This window comes from Labrus bergylta, chromosome 5 (genome assembly GCF_963930695.1).
Source record: "Labrus bergylta chromosome 5, fLabBer1.1, whole genome shotgun sequence".
NCBI classification, from domain to species: Eukaryota; Metazoa; Chordata; class Actinopteri; order Labriformes; family Labridae; genus Labrus; species Labrus bergylta.
Genome location: NC_089199.1, coordinates 24,081,088 through 24,101,087, shown reverse-complemented (window position 1 = coordinate 24,101,087; position 20,000 = coordinate 24,081,088). Strand labels below are relative to the sequence as shown.

The window sequence follows — 20,000 nt, the reverse complement described above, 5'->3', positions numbered from 1 at the left end:
TTATGATACGAGAAGACCATTTTCACACGGCTGTCGCTCACCACTCGTATTATAGGTAGCCTACTTATGGAGAATAATGTCTGATAAAAAGTTGAAAATGGCGCTGCCGTTGTCAGTTCTTGGTCTTTTAGTGGAAAAAGAAAAGAAGAGGCGGAGGAGACAAATAAGGAGAAACCGCACTAATGGGTGAAAGCATGGATACTACAGCGGCATGCTCAAGGGGCTTTCCTGAACCTGTGTCGAGAGCTGGAGACAAATGAAACCCTGACTAAGAGCCAACATGTTGAATTGGCCAAAAAAAAAAGGCAGATGGGGGCCGACGGGTAGTGACAGAGCCGAACACACTTAAAAAAATAGGGCGACGACCGCTCACTTCCTGCATCCTTCCTTAAAATCGTCCATTTCTACACCCGTCTGCTTCCCTTGCTCCTTCTTAATCCATATTTTCCCTCCTCTTCAATCATTTTTTTATCCAATTCTTACTTTGACAATCCTCCTCCTTTTCTTCTGCAGGAATGAATTGTCACTCTTTCCTCTTTTTTTAATTCCCTCCTCCTCTCTCATTCCTTTATTTCTCACGCCGCCCTTCAATCAGTATCCGCCTCCTCCTCTGACATACTTGCTACCTTCTCTCCTGCATCCTTCCCGTTCTATCCTGGCTTGCCTCATTCATCCATCCATCACATTTCCCTCTCCTTCTCTCTCTTCTTTTTTTTGCCCCCTCTCTTTTAATTTGTCCCATCTCCCCCTGCGGGCGCCGCGCTCCCCTCAGAAGCATAACTCAAGGTCGTTTTCCGAATAAACATCAAATTAAATAATAGAGGGGGTCTTAATCTTCCCTCAGCAGGACACATGAAAAGAGACGACTCTCCAACCAATAATTATCGCCCTCCTGTCCCTGCACCACCCTCCCCCCTCCCTCCTCATGAGACACATAACCTTGTAATGAAAGAAACATTTATCACTTTCATTTTGTCATTAAGCGCCGCTGATGTAAGAACGGTGTTATCCTCACTCAGATATCAGGATCTCCATTGTTTCAGTTTTGTTTTTACATAAATCCAAATTAATTTGTGCTCTTATTAAAACAGCCGGCTGCGAGCGAGAGAGATGAGTTTGATAAATGAAGCAAAACGCCTACGGGGCAGACAGAACCAGAAGGAAGGAGCAGAGAAAGCACAATACACGGGCGTACCGGAGGATAGGTGAGAAAACAAGATGAAAGAGATCATCAGAGAGAAGAAGGTGAAGGGACACATGAAATTGAAGAAATGAGGAAAAGAGTGCCTGGATGGGAGGAAAGAATGATGATAGAAATCAATTCGACTACTCATAAGCATCCAGGTAATTGTTTTTAAAAATAGGTAAATGGGTCTCAGGTGGTTCTATTTGGTCTGGCAGCCTCGTTGAATTCATCCAAGGACATACGCTGTCTGTGTTTGTGTGTGCAGCTGAACGGATGTCTGCATCTTTATACAATTTTAGATAAATCGCAGAAAGCTTGAGTTGCACAAATAGGTCGGAGATATGGACTAGCTTAAAAGTTACCATGTTCCCATTATATGATCAGACATTAAGGAAACATGCTATGTTGAAGTGCTGGCTTCTCTGACAACAATGCAGCAGCCAGTATGTCCTCCTTCTAACTTTAGATTCTGGTCCAGAATGCTCTGGATTTGTTTGGACCAGAGAAGGTAGGCGGTTTTAAGGCACCCCCACACGGCCGTTTTGGACGCCCCTCGGTTTGCCAGATATGAGAGCAGTTATCAGGTCAAACCAACAGGTGTTGCAGTGATGGAAGAAGGCAAGAGAACTGGTTCAGATAGAAGTGATTGTACCCGACCTAAAAAGCCTCTGCATGTTTCTAATAAGCTCCACGAGCAGAAACGTGCTCAAACTAGGATCAATATTGGAGATGCTTTTAAAAAATGGAGAGAGGTTTGAACGCAGAAAGGTTTACACTGAAGCTTCAGTGTCCACCACATGGCAACCTGCGTGAGCATCAACTCTAGAGAGGAGGGGGCGGGGGGAGACAGCTCTCTGTAATGTTTACAATCTGGACTGCAGTACCCATTTTAAACACTATGAGTCAGAGTTACATACTGCTCCTTTAATACACTTGTTGTTGGGAGTAAATATAGAAAGTAGGTTCAAAAAGGTAATGCATTGAATTAGGGTAAACATAACCAGTCCATCATGTGTGTGTGTGTGTGTGTGTGTGTGTGTGTGTGTGTGTGTGTGTGTGTGTGTGTGTGTGTGTGTGTGTGTGTGTGTGTGTGTGTGTGTGTGTGTGTGTGTGTGCGCGTAGACACTCACGTCGATGTAGTTGGCGTTGATGTAGTCAGAGTGGGGGTCTCCGTCCAGCAACTGCAGGCGGACTCTGGTGTGATCGTCTGTGGGGTCAAATAGCAGAAAAATACAACAGGCCTAAAGTTACATTTACCCACAGATCTGAGCAGCTAACTGACGGGAGGGGAAGACGCCATGGAGCCACGGTTCGGAGACTGTCCGAATCCAGAAATATGACACAACTCGACATTTGTTGGAGTTGTCTTAAATGATCCCATATTTACATTTACCTGCAGAGTTATCTCGTGTTTTTTTACGACTGTCTGTTTCAGTAGCATATAGGGATTATCTGAGCAAACAGAGAAACTGTTTTAAAAACAAAAGAGACCAAGATTCAATCACGTCTGCTGCTGGTTTCTTCTACCAATCAGAGCCGTCGCTTCCAGACCCTAACAAAGAAGATTTATCCTAACCTAAACCAAACCATAACATGCAATATCACAAATACAATCACAACTTCTGAGTAACCGTCTGCACAAAAACATAATTAAACAACACAAATATCAAGGGGTTGGTTCTGCATGGTTCATGGTTTGAGTATGAACTCCTGCAGTTCCTCGAGTGTCCACTAGAGGCTGGCTGCAGAAGCACAGGAAGTCACACACACACCCATTCTAAAAAGCCTGTTTTTACAGCAGAGATTAACATGTTTACAACCCGGTTCCAAAAAACAAATAGGTCTGATTGGCTCATGTCTCGATCGACACACACTGTACGGGGGGTGAATGTTTTGATGACTCATCAGTTTTGATTTGATGAAGGATAAGAGATATTCACAATAAGGAGTCTATCAGATAACAGATGGGTGACGTCACTCAGGTTTCAAACATTAATATTTAAAGACTATTTTTGCTCCAACCACAGAGCCAAACTGGCTCCCCTGCAAATACTTTTATTTCTTTTCAGACAGAACTCGGTGTATTTCATGGTAAAACCCAAAATGGTGGACATATACACAAAACAAAGGCGACTACAAAAATGTTCCTGCAGATTTTCAGACTGTAGTTTCAAACATGTTTAGATACATTAGGCAAGCAAACAAAATGTGACCTCCTCAGGCTTTAGAAATAGTTATTGATCACCAATTTTTGCTGGAAATTATGCATTTAACACTCTTTATTTACATGATGGAGTTTATGATAAAACGCCTTCAGTACTACTTCAGCTTCCTGCTTTCAGTCAGTACATGTCACCTAATCCAAATCTTCCTGCTCCTTCCCCCCCCCCCTCCCCCGTCTTATCTGAATGTCAATTATTTTGTCCTGTGCTCTAATAACCATCCATAGCATCGGGGCTCACATTGGGCTGATTATGTCTAATGGCAGCGGTGATTTTGTTTAGTCGTAACGTGGCAACGGCAGGTAATTGCAGATGAAGCAGACGTGATTTAGTCTGATTATCTCGTATTTTTCTCTCGTCTTCTCGTTCCTTCTTTTTTTTTTTGTGTGCCGATGTGCTCCGTCAGTTTTTTATTTTTCTGCTACATGCGAGTACATTTTAATGATGCTTCTGCTTCAATTAAGAATAATTTCTTATTGTTGCTGTTCTTGTTGTGTTCTTGCTCCGTGTTGTGTTGTTTTTCAATCTATGAGGAGGGGATGACGTCAGTATGGGAGAGAGAGAAAACAGGAAGGTGTGACAAAGAAAGATGAGAGAAAAAGTTGAGCTGGAGCAGAAATTTGGAGGTTTGAAGGATGAGGTAGAAAGACAGTAGAGGCCTGGAGATGGAAAGAAAAATCTAGCAATAGAGAGAAAAATAGGAGAAAAAGGATCACCTGTCTGTTCTGTCTGTGTCTTTGAAGCCACTGAAATGCTAATGTAGTGACTCCACTCATTGATGCAAAGCTACAGCGGGGTGCAGCGCTTACAGCAAGTGCACAGCAAGCTAGCCACGGTTAGCCTTCGAGCTAGTATGTTAGCTGTGGGGGAGATTTCAGCACTGTGTAAGAAATGAGACATCAACTAGTTCAGCTTTCAGCTTTTGAAGAATTTTACCTCTCAAACTTCATAGGTCGGTATATTTTTTAGAAGCTAATTGTGCCCTGAAATAAAATACTTTAATGCGACGGCTCAACCTTCAGGCCTTCAGCTCTGTGTTGCCTTAAAAGTTTTTCTGAGAGCAGTTAAACCATGCGCGTGTGTGTGTTCGATGAATCATCCCTTCACTTGAAACCCATTTCCTCCTCCGGGGGGGAAATCATTTTGTCAAGCAGGCATTAACTTCATTTTGTTTTTGTGAATATCTTTGATTGGATGTGTGAATTTTCTAGTCGCGTCGGGCACAAACAAGAGGCTTCCCGTCGAGTCGAAATAATCAGAAGCGGCTGAAAATTGCTTATTTAACAAGCAAGATCGCTCACAGCACTTTTTTTTTGATAAACTGTTGCTCTGATGAAGACAGAATGAAATCAACAGAACAATCAAAAGGTTAAAAAAAAAGAGCAAAACTGAAGGCTGCAGAGTGAGCTAGTGCCATAAAGCCGTGTGCGCTTCTAGTTACATAGTGACTAAAAACAGGAGACCAGCGCGTTCTGTGGACATGAGAGCAATGCCATTCTCCCTGTTGAAAGCTGTTAGATCACATTCAAACCACTATTTTAGGGTGTTTTTTTAAAACCAGAATCCCACTGTGACATCACAAGGAGAGCAAATTTTAAACGGAGCATTTTTCTCTGTGTTGTAAGACTTATGCAGACCACAAACAAAGGACTGGATGGGTTTATTTCACATTTTGTGGGTCAGTAGACACTCAGGTTACCCAAATATATGTTCAAAAAGTGGCTTTTTCATAATATGTCAACTTTAAAAAAACAAAACACATTGAATGCTGCAGAAGTAATGGCTGCAACCCTCGTGCTGCACAACATCACTTCCAGGACAGAAACCCAAATCACGTTCTTCTGTTGCTCTATGTGAAGATAACTTTCTCCACTGGCACTCAATAAATTAAAAAAAAAAAAAACATCACAGAGCACGTCTCATTAATACAGAACAGCTGCATGTAATATAAATCATTACGATGGATTCCGTCCTTATTATCATTTCCAAGGATCACCTTGAGGAGAATTATTTGTACAGATTGTATCAGAAATCATTTTCCAGCTCTGGCTGAGCGGCAACAATGACGGCAGCATGACTCCATTCTGCCGGTACACGATACTGCCATCAGCTATCAGCTCACACACACACACACACACAGCCTGCATGTAAAAACAAACACAACAGGGGGCAGTCTGTCAGCTTTCTGCTCTCACTTTCTCTCTTACACCTTCTTCATCACCTGCTTTTTCTTTGTCTCATCTTCCTCTTCTTCCAATTTCTCCCTTTTCCTGTCTGCCTTCCCCACCTCTCCTTCACCTCACCCTCCCTTGTCCTCCTCCATTTACCGTTTTATCTCCCTCTCCCTCTCCCACTCTCCCTCTCCCCTGCCCCACACCGTCTCGCTCCCTCAGACAGCATTAATTACGCAGGGCTATAGTGTCAGGCTGTCATAACACGGGAGCCACGGATTTGAGGCTGGACGGAGGGGAGGGGCCCCTCTCCTCTTCTCTCTGCCCAAGGAGGGGAGCTTCTAATTGGGCTAAGATGGCAGGAGGCACTGGCTTGCGGATGCTGTTGATCTGGACACAGGCCACAGGTTTTGAGAGTGTGAGCTCAAGTGTGAGAGAGCAAGAGATACAGATTGGAATATTTCTGTTAATTAGTGCAGGTGTGCGTAACCTAAGAGCAGAGGAAGTTTAAAAAGAGGAAAACAAATATTTGTAACACTAAAGAGGAACTAAACTCGTTACATACTGTACGTTTGCACATGCACACTAAAACAATTAGCATGGCTAGCTTTAGTAGCACTGGACTCAGAGGGTCCTAGTCTTAGTCTGCACATGTATGTTGCACAAGAGTAGCCTAAACACACACTAGTCCAAAACACACACAAGTTTTTTTTTTTTTTGCAGCAACAAGACTTTACTCGTCTATGTTAGCATCTAAATGCTAAGCTTTACTAAACCCTGTTCTGTTCCCTTCATGTAGGATAAGAGCATCACAGCTTTCTCTCTTTATGTGCACTCATATGTTGTTGATGCTTTACAGTTTGTTTGTATCCATACAGACTATCATGTTGACTCTTGCCATCTTTACATTGACTTTGTATGGAATGGTGCTGCAGAGGAATGGCTTGACTTTGGTCTGAACACATCTTTAGATCTGTGTCTTGATATAGAAATAACCTTTCTATCTGCACTCTGGCTCATGTTGGAATCTGCAGCACTGGAGCATCAACAAAGTCATCAGAAGAAGCTGTGATGTCCAAGGGCAAAGGGTCACAGTCCCATTACTCATTAATGAGCTCCCCTCCTCTGCTGAGTCTCTCTCTCCTCATAACCATGCACCTCTCTCCTCTCCTCTCCTCTCCTCTCCTCTCCTCTCCTCTCCTCTCCTCTCCTCTCCACTCCTCTCCTCTCCTCTCCTCTCCTCTCCTTTCCCTTCTCCTCTCCTCTCCTGTCCTCTCCTCTTCTCTCCTCTCCCCTCTCCTCCTCTCCACTCCATGTCATTATCCCGCCATCCACTGTAAAAGTTTAGCTGCGGAGAACTTGTTAACTCGAGGGGTCAAATATAATGTAATGATAAAATAGACTTGTGTATGTTTTTATCTAGGCGAGATTCACAGGAGCAGCTGAATGCAGCAGAGAGCTGTAATTTAAAGACATCAGATTGGATAATTTGTGCTCGCAGCCGCTGCACCCAGACGTCCCAGGACTGCAGCAACCATGAGCAGCTCCTGAAAATCAAAGGTCATGAAGAGGTTTTATGTTTCAAACTGGAGTCCTGAAAGATCTCAATCAGAGCAGGAGCTCATCCTGAGCATCATCTCGCTCCAGTTCTGTGAATAAACGGCTTTTTTATCGCTTCACGAGGAGAGTGTCGTCCTCAAATTGTTCTTGTTAGATGAGGCATAAAGACATTTAGGAGTTACTTAATGATGGTGATATAATGCAGAAACCCTCTGCATTGGAACTGATGATATTCTTCTACTCTTATTGGCCAGGACGGGATCATATTTACAGGCGGCAGTAGCGGCAGTAGCTCAGTCTGTAGGGACTTGGGTTGGGAACTAGAGGGTCACCAGTTCAAGTCCCAGTGCAGACCAAGCATGGAAGTTGGTCTGGTAGCTGGCAGTGGTACCTGGCACTGCCAAGGTACCCCTGAGCAAGGCACCAAACCCCCTCCCCATCAGCTCAGGAGCACCCGCTGTGGGCCGCTCCGTCACTTTGACATATCTCCCTTAGTGCATGTCCATAGGATCCTGTTTGTGTGCATGTGTGTATATACTTCAGCCTATGTGTGTGTTAAAAACTGAAATTTCCCATTGCAGGAATCAATAAAGTAAATCTTCTTCTTATTTAAACATTTAAATGATCTCTGACCTTAACTCGGCTACGTATTAATATGTGAGGGACTAGCAAACACAAACTCGAGTTGTCTGACTGAACGATATCAAGGGCGTTTGTCAGAAGGCTTAAGACACACCTCAGCTCTTTACCTGTTGACCCAAAGTTAGTCTGAGTCAGCATTTACAATATGGCGACCGCCATCAATCGATGGGCTTCAAAAGGCAGATTCAGAAACTAGTGTGTGACGTCACTCACACCACGTCCATGTTTTATACAGTCTAATTGCAAAAGGTCAAAAAAGTTTTAGGGAGTTTTCACAATAAGGACCGGGTCCAGGATCCGACTACGCTTGACCCCAAAGTCCAGTTCATTTGATGAGTGTGAACACTAACATATCGTACTCAGGTGCTGTGCCAGAGTCCGCTTGAAGAGGTGGTCTCAGGCACGATTCATGTGTACTCAAGTATGGACCGCAGGAGACATGAACGCAACCGTGCTCAAACCAGGAAGTGGACCGCTATATGACGTCATTCTAAACGCCTCCTGTAGCTTCACAAGCCGTCGTATCCTCGCAGCACGGGCCACTATCGTCCTCTGAGCTGCACGGTAGATGTGGATGTAGGAAGGAGAGTCGTCGTTGGCGTCTCAGAAATAACAAAAAACATCCAAAGTTAGCAGGATGGACTCAGCCTGGTTGCCATGGTTACTTCTTCTTTATATTTCTGCTTTGTAGCTGATTTGCAAAACCAACTATGTGCATACTGCCCCCTGCTGTATCGGACTGTTACTAATGTGAACGCACACCAGCAGGGGAATAGGAGAGGGGGGGAGGGGCCTGATGTGTAAACGGCTTTGTTTGTCTTGTTTTTTTTACATACAGAAACAAACTTTTCAGTTTAACACTTTTAAACTGGTAGTCCCTCGTCTGACTGAAGTAAACAGGCATAAATCCGGTTAAAGCCAACAACAGATGGAAAAAAAAAAAAGATGCTCACAGTAGCAAGTTGAAACTGCTGAACAAGATGTTTTTCCTCTTCTATCCTCTCCTTCCCTCTCATCTCTCCTCTCCTCCTCTCCTCTCCTCTCGTCTTCTTTCAGCAGCCGCTAAGCAGGGATTGTGTCTGTCACAGATATACTTAATCAGTTAACTCCCCACAGAGCTCAACTCACTCACGGCACACACTCCGCTGTCAGCCTGGCTCAAGGCATTAGGGAGTTTAATAGCATGTGTGATTGAGCGTAAGTGTGCGTGTGTGTGTGTGTGTGTGTGTGTGTGTGTGAGAGGCTGAGGCGTGTAAATGTGTTAAAATTTCTTCACTTCCACGTCTGCTCGTATGTTCTGGAGCATATTTAGGATGTGTGTTTAAAAGGTTTGTGCATTTTTTTAAATCTTCTGTAACGTCTGAATGTTCCCGTGATCTGTGTGTGTCTGTGTGTGTGTGTGTGTGTGTGTGTGTGTGTGTGTGTGTGTGTGTGTGTGTGTGTGTGTGTGTGAGTTGGAGGGTATTATAGTGTGTAATAGCCTATTAAGACCAGAGCTCCCTGCAGCTGATGTGTCAAACAACTCAGAATGTTGTCGAACTTCACACACACACACACACACACACACACACACACACACACACACATACACACACACACACACACACACACACACACACACACACACACACACACACACACACACACACACACACACACACACACACACACGCCAAAAGATGCTGTTTCCAGCTGTTTGAAGGCTGAGAGCAGAGAAAGCAGAACTAAACCAGTGAATCACAACACTGAACTGGAGTGAGGGCTTTACAAATGTGAAGCGGAGCAAAGACTTTAATGTGTCTGCCGTTTATTTTTTGTCCGAGGAAAAAGAGAGCACAAAACAGCGTCTTGAATTTCAACTCAGCCGTGTCTCCAAAAAGTCTTTTTTATTTACTCATGTCTGAATGTTTACCGACATTCCTTTACCCCTCACAGTGGACTCAGAGTACCTCACAGTGCTTCGTTTAAAGGAGCGAGAAACGGACGTGTTATTAACCAAGAAACTAGCAAATCAGCTGGGGAGGAGGGAGCACAGAGAGGGGCGGGAAGAGACTTTAATCCCCGTTTCCACCAAGCGGCCCGCGTCAGTTCTGTTCGGTGCAGTACCCATTTATTGGCGTTTCCACTGTCAAGTGTTGGGAATGGTACCAATATAAGTGGGGCTGCTATGATGTCAGTCTATTACATATCTCCATCTGGCTTACACTCCGCTTACCAAATAAGGGAAACGGTTGGATTTGGAAATGCAAGCAAGACCAGGGTTTACCAAACTGTACTGATACAAACCAGACCGCTTGGTGAAACGGGGCTCAATGAACAAACTGGTCAGGAGAGATGGTTCTGTCTCGGACTGTCCTCTAGAATCAGTAAAGGATTTGGGTGAGAGGAGTTGTCACATATTATTGACAGAGGTTTTTGAAACTTTCATAGTCAGCTGAAAACAAAAAGGTGGAAAATCCATCTCCAGTGGGATTCTAAGACAGCAGTATCTCTCATTTATTCTCATTAATTCATCAACTATCGATTATCTCACGCTGTTCATGATCTCGCAGCTCTTCACTTTCAAACAATATCCAATTGTCAACCCCCTGACGTGTCACACAGAAGAGGTGTAATCACTTCTTCTTCCTTCTAATTAAAAACACAATCACAGTAGAAAAAAAAAAAAAAAACACACACAAATTCATTCTGATGCTTTTTTTTTTGAAGCTTTGAACAATTGTTGAAAATCAGCATTCGAATTTTGCATCTTTGTCACCCCCCCTCTCCACGGCTTCCAACCAGGAACGATGATTAACAGCAATCAAAGTCATCAGAATCAATAATGCAAAATCAGCCTTTTTATCGTCATTATCTGTGTGCGCCGGCACCGCCGCCTCCGCCTCCGTTAGCTGTAAACCAAACGCTTCCTCTTCTGATGGAGGGTGACATCATCAGTCTTTACTGGAGAGTTTTTGTCTTCCTTGTTGCCTCCATGTTTCTTCAATTTACACCATAACAACCCGAGCATCAAATTAGGCAAGGTAGGAAGTACCAACACTTCAAACCTTCGATCAGAATGCAAAGCTTTTTAAACTTCGGAACGCATACAATGATATCTAAGACAACTTAACATTCCTATTTTTGATGAATTTTTAGAAGCTAATGTCAAAGAATTGCAAATTAGCAAGAGCTTTAAACTCTTGCAGGTGAAACAGCCAGTTTAAATTAGTCTCCCCAAAACATGTGTGTGAAGTTTCTTGTTCTAAATCCACTCTGATCCTGTATTTGATTATGTCTATAAACTCTCTATTTCAGCTCCTCTATTTCAGAACAGGTTGTTTCTGTGTCTGTACCTTTAAATATGTAAATGAGCTGTGTCTGGCCACGCCCCCTCTCTGGAAGGGCTTGGGTGTACTCGGGCTTTCTCGCTCCATGTCCTATTGTTTACGGTGAGAAGGCAGACTCAGAGGGCAGAACAAACACCTAGCTGTGGGAGTGTCACCCACCTGGGGGAGGGGCTACTGCCCTTTGTGATGTCATGAAGGGAAAATCTCCAAACGGCCTGTTTGAGCACACATTTTCTGAAAAGTGGAGCAGGCAAAAGACGGAGAGGATGGACTTTTCTCATCATTGGGGGGTTTGTAGACAGACTAGAGACACATATTAGAATTAGAGGAACATGTTTTTGCATAATATTTGACCTTTTAACCCATAAACATTACTGTTGCATCTTAATGAGATGGAAAAAGGACGAGAAAAGTACAAAACGAGAATTCTGCATTTTTTTAATTCTTGCTAAGATTGAAGTGAAACACATTACGAGTTCTTCTTACTGTAAGTCTGCAGGTGGTTTAATTATGCAGCAGAGCTCAACTGCCTCAAGCAATCAAGCTCAAAAGAGGGCTGTGATCTCTGCAGGCCTTGGTGTAGAGTGTGTGTATGTGTGTGTGTGTGTGTGTGTGTGTGTGTGTGTGTGTGTGTGTGTGTATGTGCTGGATGAAGGTGTAGGTCTTCTTACTCTCTGAATTTGTATGTGCCTCCATGTGATTTTATTTGTACATCTGCCGGAGTTTCTCTTTGTTTGAGTGTGTGTGTTCTGTGTGTGTGTGTGTGTGTGTGTGTGTATGTGTGTGTGTGTGTGTGTGTGTGTGTGTGTGTGTGTGTGTGTGTGAGACAGCTTGAGGGATGCTAATATTTGTTGTGGTTCTTTGGTCAAACACTTCAGAGGAGTTGTTGGCGCTCTGACTTCAGAGCAGCTCGGCAGAGACGTGTTGAGAATCAGCGCCAAAGAGGATAAGAGGAGAGGATGGGAGTCAGCTGCATATGAAGCTAGCGCACACACACACACACACACACACACACACACACACACACACACACACACACACACACACACACACACACACACACACACACACACACACACACACACACACTTAGGGAGGTGCACAAACACACACGATTGTATTTTTTTCCTTTTCAAAACCTTCTTTGCTGCTTTGTTTGTTTCACAGACAAACAAGATGCCCTCACCCCTTCTTCCTCTTGTCTCTCTTTGTCACAAACACACACACACACACACACACACACACACACACACACATACACACACACCGCTGCTGTAATGCGAAGCAACATGATGCAAGAGGGGATACTGATTATTCCAGTGATGCTTAGAGGTGTAACACAAAGTGAAGTGTGTGTGTAATGATTCTCATTCACTGTAATGCTGCTGCACATTAGTGAAGGGAGGAGGGCTTAGAGGTGAGTTTGTGCATTTGTATGAGAGAGAGAGAGGGGGGGAGAGAGTGAGAGAGGGAGAGAGAGAGAGAGGGCGAGAGATAGAGTGAGAGAGAGAGAGAAAGAAAGAGAGCGGGGGGAGAGTGAGAGAGGGAGAGAGAGAGAAAGAGAAGGAGAGAGAGAGAAGGAGAGAGAGTGAAAGAGAAAGAGTGAGTGAGGGAGAGAGAGAGAGTGAGAGAGAGAGAGGGCGAGAGAGGGAGAGAGAGTGAGGGAGAGAGGGTGGGAGAGAGAGAGGGTGGGAGAGAGAGAGGGTGGGAGAGGGAGAAAGAGTGAGGGAGAGAGGGTGAGAGAGAGAGAGGGTGAGAGAGAGAGAGGGCGAGAGAGGGAGAGAGAGTGAGGGAGAGAGGGTGAGAGAGAGAGGGTGAGAGAGAGAGAGGGCGAGAGAGGGAGAGAGAGTGAGGGAGAGAGGGTGGGAGAGAGAGAGGGTGGGAGAGAGAGAGGGTGGGAGAGGGAGAAAGAGTGAGGGAGAGAGGGTGAGAGAGAGAGAGGGTGAGAGAGAGAGAGGGCGAGAGAGGGAGAGAGAGTGAGGGAGAGAGGGTGAGAGAGAGAGAGAGAGAGGGTGGGAGAGCGAGAAGAAGAGGAGAAAGGGGAGGTCAAAGGAGTGAGGGGGGAAAGATCAAAAGAACAGGTGAAGGAGGAAATGTAGTGAATAGATTTGACTTCCTTTCAGAGATAAAAAGAGACGCATCGAGGAAGAGAAGACGAGAGGGGTAGAGGAGGGGGAAAACTTCAAAAGGAGAGGAGAAAACACACGCAAGGAACATTATCTGCTGTTCTTTTGTAGTCATTTAGTCAGAAAGACTAAGACCTCCCCCTCCCATCGCCATAACCCCCCCACAGAGGGGTTTGTTTTGTGTCGCCTCGGGGCATCGCTGTGCTCGCAGGGTTTTAAACCACCAAAGACGATGTGAGAGATTGTGAACACACCAGAGAGGAGCCATCGATATTTGTGGAAGGGATGAGACTAGTAAAGTTTCTGTGACTGCAAACGACCAATCTCAGCAGGAAAGTTTCTGGATCTGTTTGACTTTTGTATGCGGGCCGGGCTTTTTAGACAGGAAACAAAGAGGCTGTGCAGGGTAACACGATCGGGCCAATCAGCAACAGTTACAAGTTTCGCACAATAATCAAAACTCTCTGCCGTATGCCTATGTACCTTCCACCCCAGGAATCAGGGTCTAAGGTCTTTAGTTATGGGGTGAAAGCTCTACCCCTGAGAGAGACCATGCTCGTGGGGTAAGTACTTTCAGGGCAGGGCATGAAGCCCCTGCAGTGCTGAATGTTTGGCTCGCAGAGAATCATGATTAAACAACTTGAAATGTTCTCTTACTGATCATATCACTAAAACATGTCAATGCACCATCTCTCCCTCACCCAATCTCACCTGGGTACCCCCCACACACACACACACACACACACACACACACACACACACACACACACAAACACACACACAAACACACACACACCCACCCAGGTACACACTGTTATGTGCGACCCTTGTTCTCTCCCTCTCTGCTTCTCTGGTCTCCCTCCTCCCTCCTCCCTCCTCCCTCCTCCCTCCTCCCTCTACCTGTTCCCTGCTCAGAGTGTGGAGGAGGGGGATTTAGAGGAGCCAGGTGGGAGAGACAAGGGCAGGCAGACATAAAAACTTTGGGCGCAGGTACGGTGAAGATCGTTCATTTATCCTTAAATTGTTCCCTGTTCCAGGTTTGTTTTGGTTTTTCCCTCATGCATGTTCAGATTGCTGGTTTTGCAATTTTAGTTTGGGCTGGAGAGACTGGTAGTCCTATTTTCGATTCCTTCATTTTCTGTAGATAAGTTGTTGGTCGATAGTTTAGGGGGAGGTGGCACTTTCCCGTCTTTTATACTGTTTAGCCGGATCTCCAGTCCTTTTTGTTTGTTTGTTTATTAAATGAGATTATTTCCTTGATACATTGTGTGGCCCTTCTTTAATGTTTAATGTTTTGGTCTCCTCCTTCTGAGTCATTCTTGGTTAACTTTATGGTATGTTAGGGAGGCCTTAACACACACACACACACACACACACACACACACACACACACACACACACACACACACACACACACACACACACACACACACACACACACACACACACACACACACACACACACACACACACACACACACACACACGTCGCCTCTCAGCACAAATGTAAATATTCACCAAGAAATGCTGTTTATTTTGAAGGCATGCTTCTGTTGAATTATAAATTACCATATGGGGAGGTCGTTGTGTGAACCGAGGGCCGAGAAGGAGAGAGAAAAGGAGGAGAAGAAGCCGAGAGGAGGAGAGGGAGGGAGGGAGGGAGGGAGGAGATAGAAGCAGACAGATGCCTGTAATGAGGAAACACTGTGGCGCCGTGCCTCAACCCAAAAACTGTCAGAAGTAATCACGCTGGATGAATGGAGGGATGGAGAGGGCGAGGAGGAAGTGTTAGAAAAACTGAACAATGAGGCATGAGCAGAGAGAAGAGACGAAGAGGAGGAGGAGAGATAAAGTTCAAATGAGGAGCAACAAGGTGAGACATGTGTGGAAGGATTTGGGAGAAAGGAAAGAAGAAGGGAGAGGGGGGGGGAGTGAAAGTGTAAAAATGGAAGTAAACACGATAAAAAGGAGGAGAGACGAGAGGACAGGAGGCTGCTGGATTAACATTTATTCAGAGTGCTGAAGGGATTCAAACATGGCGTCCACCGTTTGTGTTTGGCAGATGGCCGGAAGAGGAGCGTGTTAACACTTCAACTCCAATCAGCCCTCTCCAAACTGCAGCACAGAGCGAGCGAGCGAGAAAGAGAGAGAGAGAGAGAGAGAGAGAGAGAGAGAGAGGGCGGGAGAGGGATAGTAAACTATGTGTTGTGTGTGTTTGTTAAAAAGAGAACGATGTGATGGAGGGGTTACCAAAAAGTCCTCGCAAAGATAGCGAGATGCTAACAGCAGCATCTGAGGGGATTCTCGCGGGCAGAGCTCGGCGGCTGGTTTAAGTCGCACAAAAGCCCGGGACACACATTTAGCTCCTTCGCTGAGATCTGCCGAGCATGGGCGAGAGCGACGTGATGACTCTCCGAGAGACGAGATCAGACTTAAAGGACCAAAACATGGATCACATTTGAACCTGTGACACGTCGACATGCTGCTGCTGTCTCTGTCTCTCCGCTCTCAAACTCAAAAGACTTTTTAGGATGTAAAGAAACGGCAAACTGTGTCACCTTTAAAGCTGGCACAATTCAACAGCAACAAAAGCAGAAGTCCCAGGCCTCCAATATTGTGTCACTTGTGTTTCTAATGGCCAAACATTTCATGCAAAAGCATCTATTCGCTCGGCCACATTGGCAACATTTATTCACTTTAGAGGAGTTTTGCGTCCACGTTTTGATGTGGCTCCTTCTTTCTTAAGGTTGTATATTCTACAATGTGTTGTGTCAAAAGAAGATTGTGATGAGCTTAATTTGAGTCTTTTAATGGGTCTCTTGTGTAACAGCCTGTCCTGACAGCACGCGACGCAAGCGAGCGGCAGCGACAAAATCAGCCTGATTCGACTGTTTCCCTCACTGTCCACGAGCAGGCAGCGCGGTGTGGCACAACATTTTCACCCCGACGCCCGGTTTCTATTTTCCTTTCTGACGCTCGCTTAGACGGATGAGCGACGAGGAAGGAGGGCGTTTGTAGGGACTCGCTTTTCTCCCTCAGCAGAGCTCGTTGGCTTGTTGTACAAAGGTGTGTAGCGGTGCATTAATAATATCCACATCTGGGATTGAAATGTTGACCTTTGACCTGTTTCGACACCGGAGAAATACGCTTTTTTTTCAGCTCACCACAAGCCGTTTATCGACGAGCCTCTGAGTTGTGACTTTAGTCAAGAGCTCGTTAATACAAGGCACCACACCTCTGTTTGTCCACCTTCAAAATAAAAGCACAACACATCAGTTTGTCCACCTTCAAAATAAAAGCACCACACATCAGATCGTCCACCTTCAAAATAAAAGCACCACACATCAGATTGTCCACCTTCAAAATAAAAGCACCACACATCAGATTGTCCACCTTCAAAATAAAAGCACCACACATCAGATTGTCCACCTTCAAAATAAAAGCACCACACTTCAGTTTGTCCACCTTCAAAATAAAAGCACCACACTTCAGTTTGTCCACCTTTAAAATAAAAGCACCACACTTCAGTTTTTCCACCTTTAAAATAAAAGCACCACACTTCAGTTTGTCCACCTTCAAAATAAAAGCACAACATGATGCCATAATGCTTGCAAAGGGGAAACTGAAATTCACAGAGCAAAGAATTAAATGTTTTACGGATGCTGTGTGGACAGCCAGCGTGCGATCATGAGCGATGTTACGCGATATTTAACCATGCCGTGCTGTTAGGACTCTGTGTATTGGAGGTGGTCATGGGAGAGGCCCAGAAATGTTGTCAACGCCCCTGCTAATATGTGTAAAAGTAACAGTTTTTTGTTGAATGCTTATAATACTTTAACTCTCAATGAAGTTGAATAATCTGAAGACTATTAATGACGAGGTGGTGGATGTGAACATTTGAGCTTCGAGCGAGGGAACAGAGCTCCGCAGAGAGCGTGAGGCAGGATCAGATATAGTGTTGAGACAGGAGGAAAATCCATTTCTTCCCAAAGGGGAATAAAAGTTCAACACAAGAAGAAGAAGAAAGAAGGCAGATATTTAAAGTGTGAGCTGCAGCGGTCGCCTGCCCGTCTCTGCACATTTCCTCCTCCTAATAAAGACAGCGCACAGACTTGTTTCCCCCCGGGGAGCCCTTTTAAACATTTTCTCAAGAAAATGAGCCTTTGTACAATCACAGTGAGCAAGATGGACAGTTTCCATTACCAGGCTCTTGTAATTAAAGGATTTGTACTAATAGCAAATTTATCATAATTCCTGTTGGCTATCAAATCCTTGACAGGCTATTTCATTCCAGCCAGTGTTTCATTTAAAAGCCTTCAGGTTAGTGCAGTGTCTCCGCTCTGACATCTAAACCCTCATAATGAGACGTGCGCACACACGGCTCTCTGCCTGCACACACACACACACAGGAATTTTTTTTAATGCAAACTAATGCAATCTTCTGGGTCACACTGGTCATGGGTGTGCATGCGGGTCTAATGGGAAGACAGACAGAAACCAGTCCACAACAATTCATGCAAACATTGTTCAAGAGGCCTCACACACAAACACACACACACACTAACACAGACGCTCATCCAGAAAACATCAAATCCAACAGACTTCATTAGTGCTCACAAATCACGGCAAACACTTGACATATTCGACAGCACCACATTCACATGCTAATTCTCACTCTAATGGGCGACACACACACACACACACACACACACACACACTCAAACACACACACACAAACACACACTGCTACATGCAGTCACTCTGCACATCATTACTGCAGCCTGTCTTTGCTCCATTTTGACAAAAGTCTCTGTGAATAAAGAAGGCGCTGCAGGCTTTGATCATCAGGCAGGAGAGGAGTCAAATCGCTCTATGAGAAGTTTTTTTTTTTCTGCAGCACTTTCATGAATCAGACATTCAGAACTTTAAACGAGACTACACATACAAATTATTTAGATTCTGAAAGACGCTTCATCTTTTTTAGGTATGCCTATGTGCCCGTTGTTGTGCTTTGACTGAATATCTGTCACAGAAGTTAGGCGTCGAGTGTTCAACATTTACCGGTTCCGACTGACTTATCAACGAGAACCTGGTTCTGCAGGCATCTGGCTCCCAGCGGGGGGGTTACAGGGGTCCTACAGTGGGACACACCAAGAGCAGGGGGGAGTCAGTGGGTGACTCGCTGAAGGACACTGGTGCAGATGGTTGCCAGCACAGAGATTAGGACCTGTGTCCTCCAGCTGAAGGACAGTTTGGTACTTCTGCTTCAATGGGTTTCATTCCCCAAATAAAGAGTTTTCTAAATGTGTCTCTCTCCACCCCAGACTTTGGAACAGCCTGCCAGAGGAGACCAGACCGGCAGAATCAGTCCCTCGTTTTCTTTTCTTTCATTCTTAAATTGCTTTCAATGCTTGCTTGTTTTTATTGCACACTGTGAAGCACTTTTTCACCTGTACTGAAAATGGATAAACAAATAAAGTATTATTAATATCATTATTATCCAAACTGCCTGAGAAGTGGTGAATATTTACATATGGAACGAGTCAGGTACAGGAGGAAAGCACCCAAACCCTGAAATCAAGACGAACCTTTGGGGTTGTATTTTTTGAACCAATAACAGATTTCACCTTTTCTTGGGGTTTGCCATATCTCCATCATGCAAATAAAATAATCTCAAACTTGCAGAGATAAATATCTGGATCTATAAACCACACAGAACCAACCCAGAGTGAACCGAAGCAAACGCCACGCGGCGATGAATGAAGTCACTTTCAGCACAGACTCAAACTTCCACAGCGGTTACTTCTCCATCACATTGCAGTACTCACAAGCGATGATGTTGCCATAGCGATTCTTGTTGCGGTTCTCGTCTTTCTTGGCCGTTTCCCAAGGTGCCGTTTGTCCCTCCGCCAGGGCCTGAACACACACACACACACACACACACACACACACACACACACACACACACACACAGATTCAGATTATTGAGGTTCAAAGACAGAAATATGCATGCACATATGGCCCGATGCCCAGAGCTTGTACGCTGACACATGGGGTGGGCAGAAGTTAAAACAGCTTCATGAATATTAATGTAAAAGACAATCGACTGATAGTTTGCAGCAGAGCGTACTCTTTACCACTCAGGGCGCTCCGAGCATCACGACTGGAACATTACAGGACACTGAGCCTTCAGGAGACGGGGGGAGCTTTCAGGCAGGTTACACGACTCAACTTCAATATCACTAAATGCATATCCCTGCTGGGAAGGGGGAGGGGCCTGAGTCCACTAACAGCGCCAGTTTTCATGACTAAATCAATGCAGTTCAGCTTTATATCACTGCAATAGGAGTGGCATTGGCCCCAGGACATAACTGTATTTATTTTCTTCCCATTTAGCGTATCTGATTGATTCACTAAATTAGCATTTTTATTTATCTATACTTTTTTCTTGTTTACAACCTATATGCAAACATTTAATGTCGTTTCATTTGGTTGATTGTTTCACTTCCTGTTTCTTCTTTCCTATTTTTTCTCCTTTTGTGCATTTTTCTTCCATTTCTGGTCAGACAACTGAAGATAGACAGGAAATCCTGGGAAGAGAGAGTCGGGTAGACATGCTCAGGACTCAAATCTATCACCTAACGACCGAGTTAAATCAGGACCCCTGTTTCCTTGTTGTATCTTTAGTTTTGCTATTTATCGACTGACTCGGGGCCTGAATCAAAAAAAGGAATTAGTGGCTTTTGCGCCCACTAGACCTGTAT

The 20,000-nt window shown here is 44.7% G+C and overlaps 1 protein-coding gene across 9 annotated transcripts in view; it reads right to left on the bottom strand.

Moving 5' to 3' along the window:
• The window catches only part of ptprt (protein tyrosine phosphatase receptor type T), a 287,907-nt gene that overhangs the window by 27,074 nt on the left and 240,833 nt on the right, over positions 1-20,000 (bottom strand). For all 9 annotated transcript variants that reach the window (XM_065955243.1, XM_065955240.1, XM_065955244.1 and 6 more), the window contains 2 exons: positions 19,065-19,152; positions 2,317-2,393 (listed from right to left, as the gene is read on the bottom strand). In XM_065955243.1, coding sequence (XP_065811315.1) covers positions 2,317-2,393; positions 19,065-19,152 — 165 coding nt within the window. The remainder of the gene's footprint in view (positions 1-2,316; positions 2,394-19,064; positions 19,153-20,000) is intronic.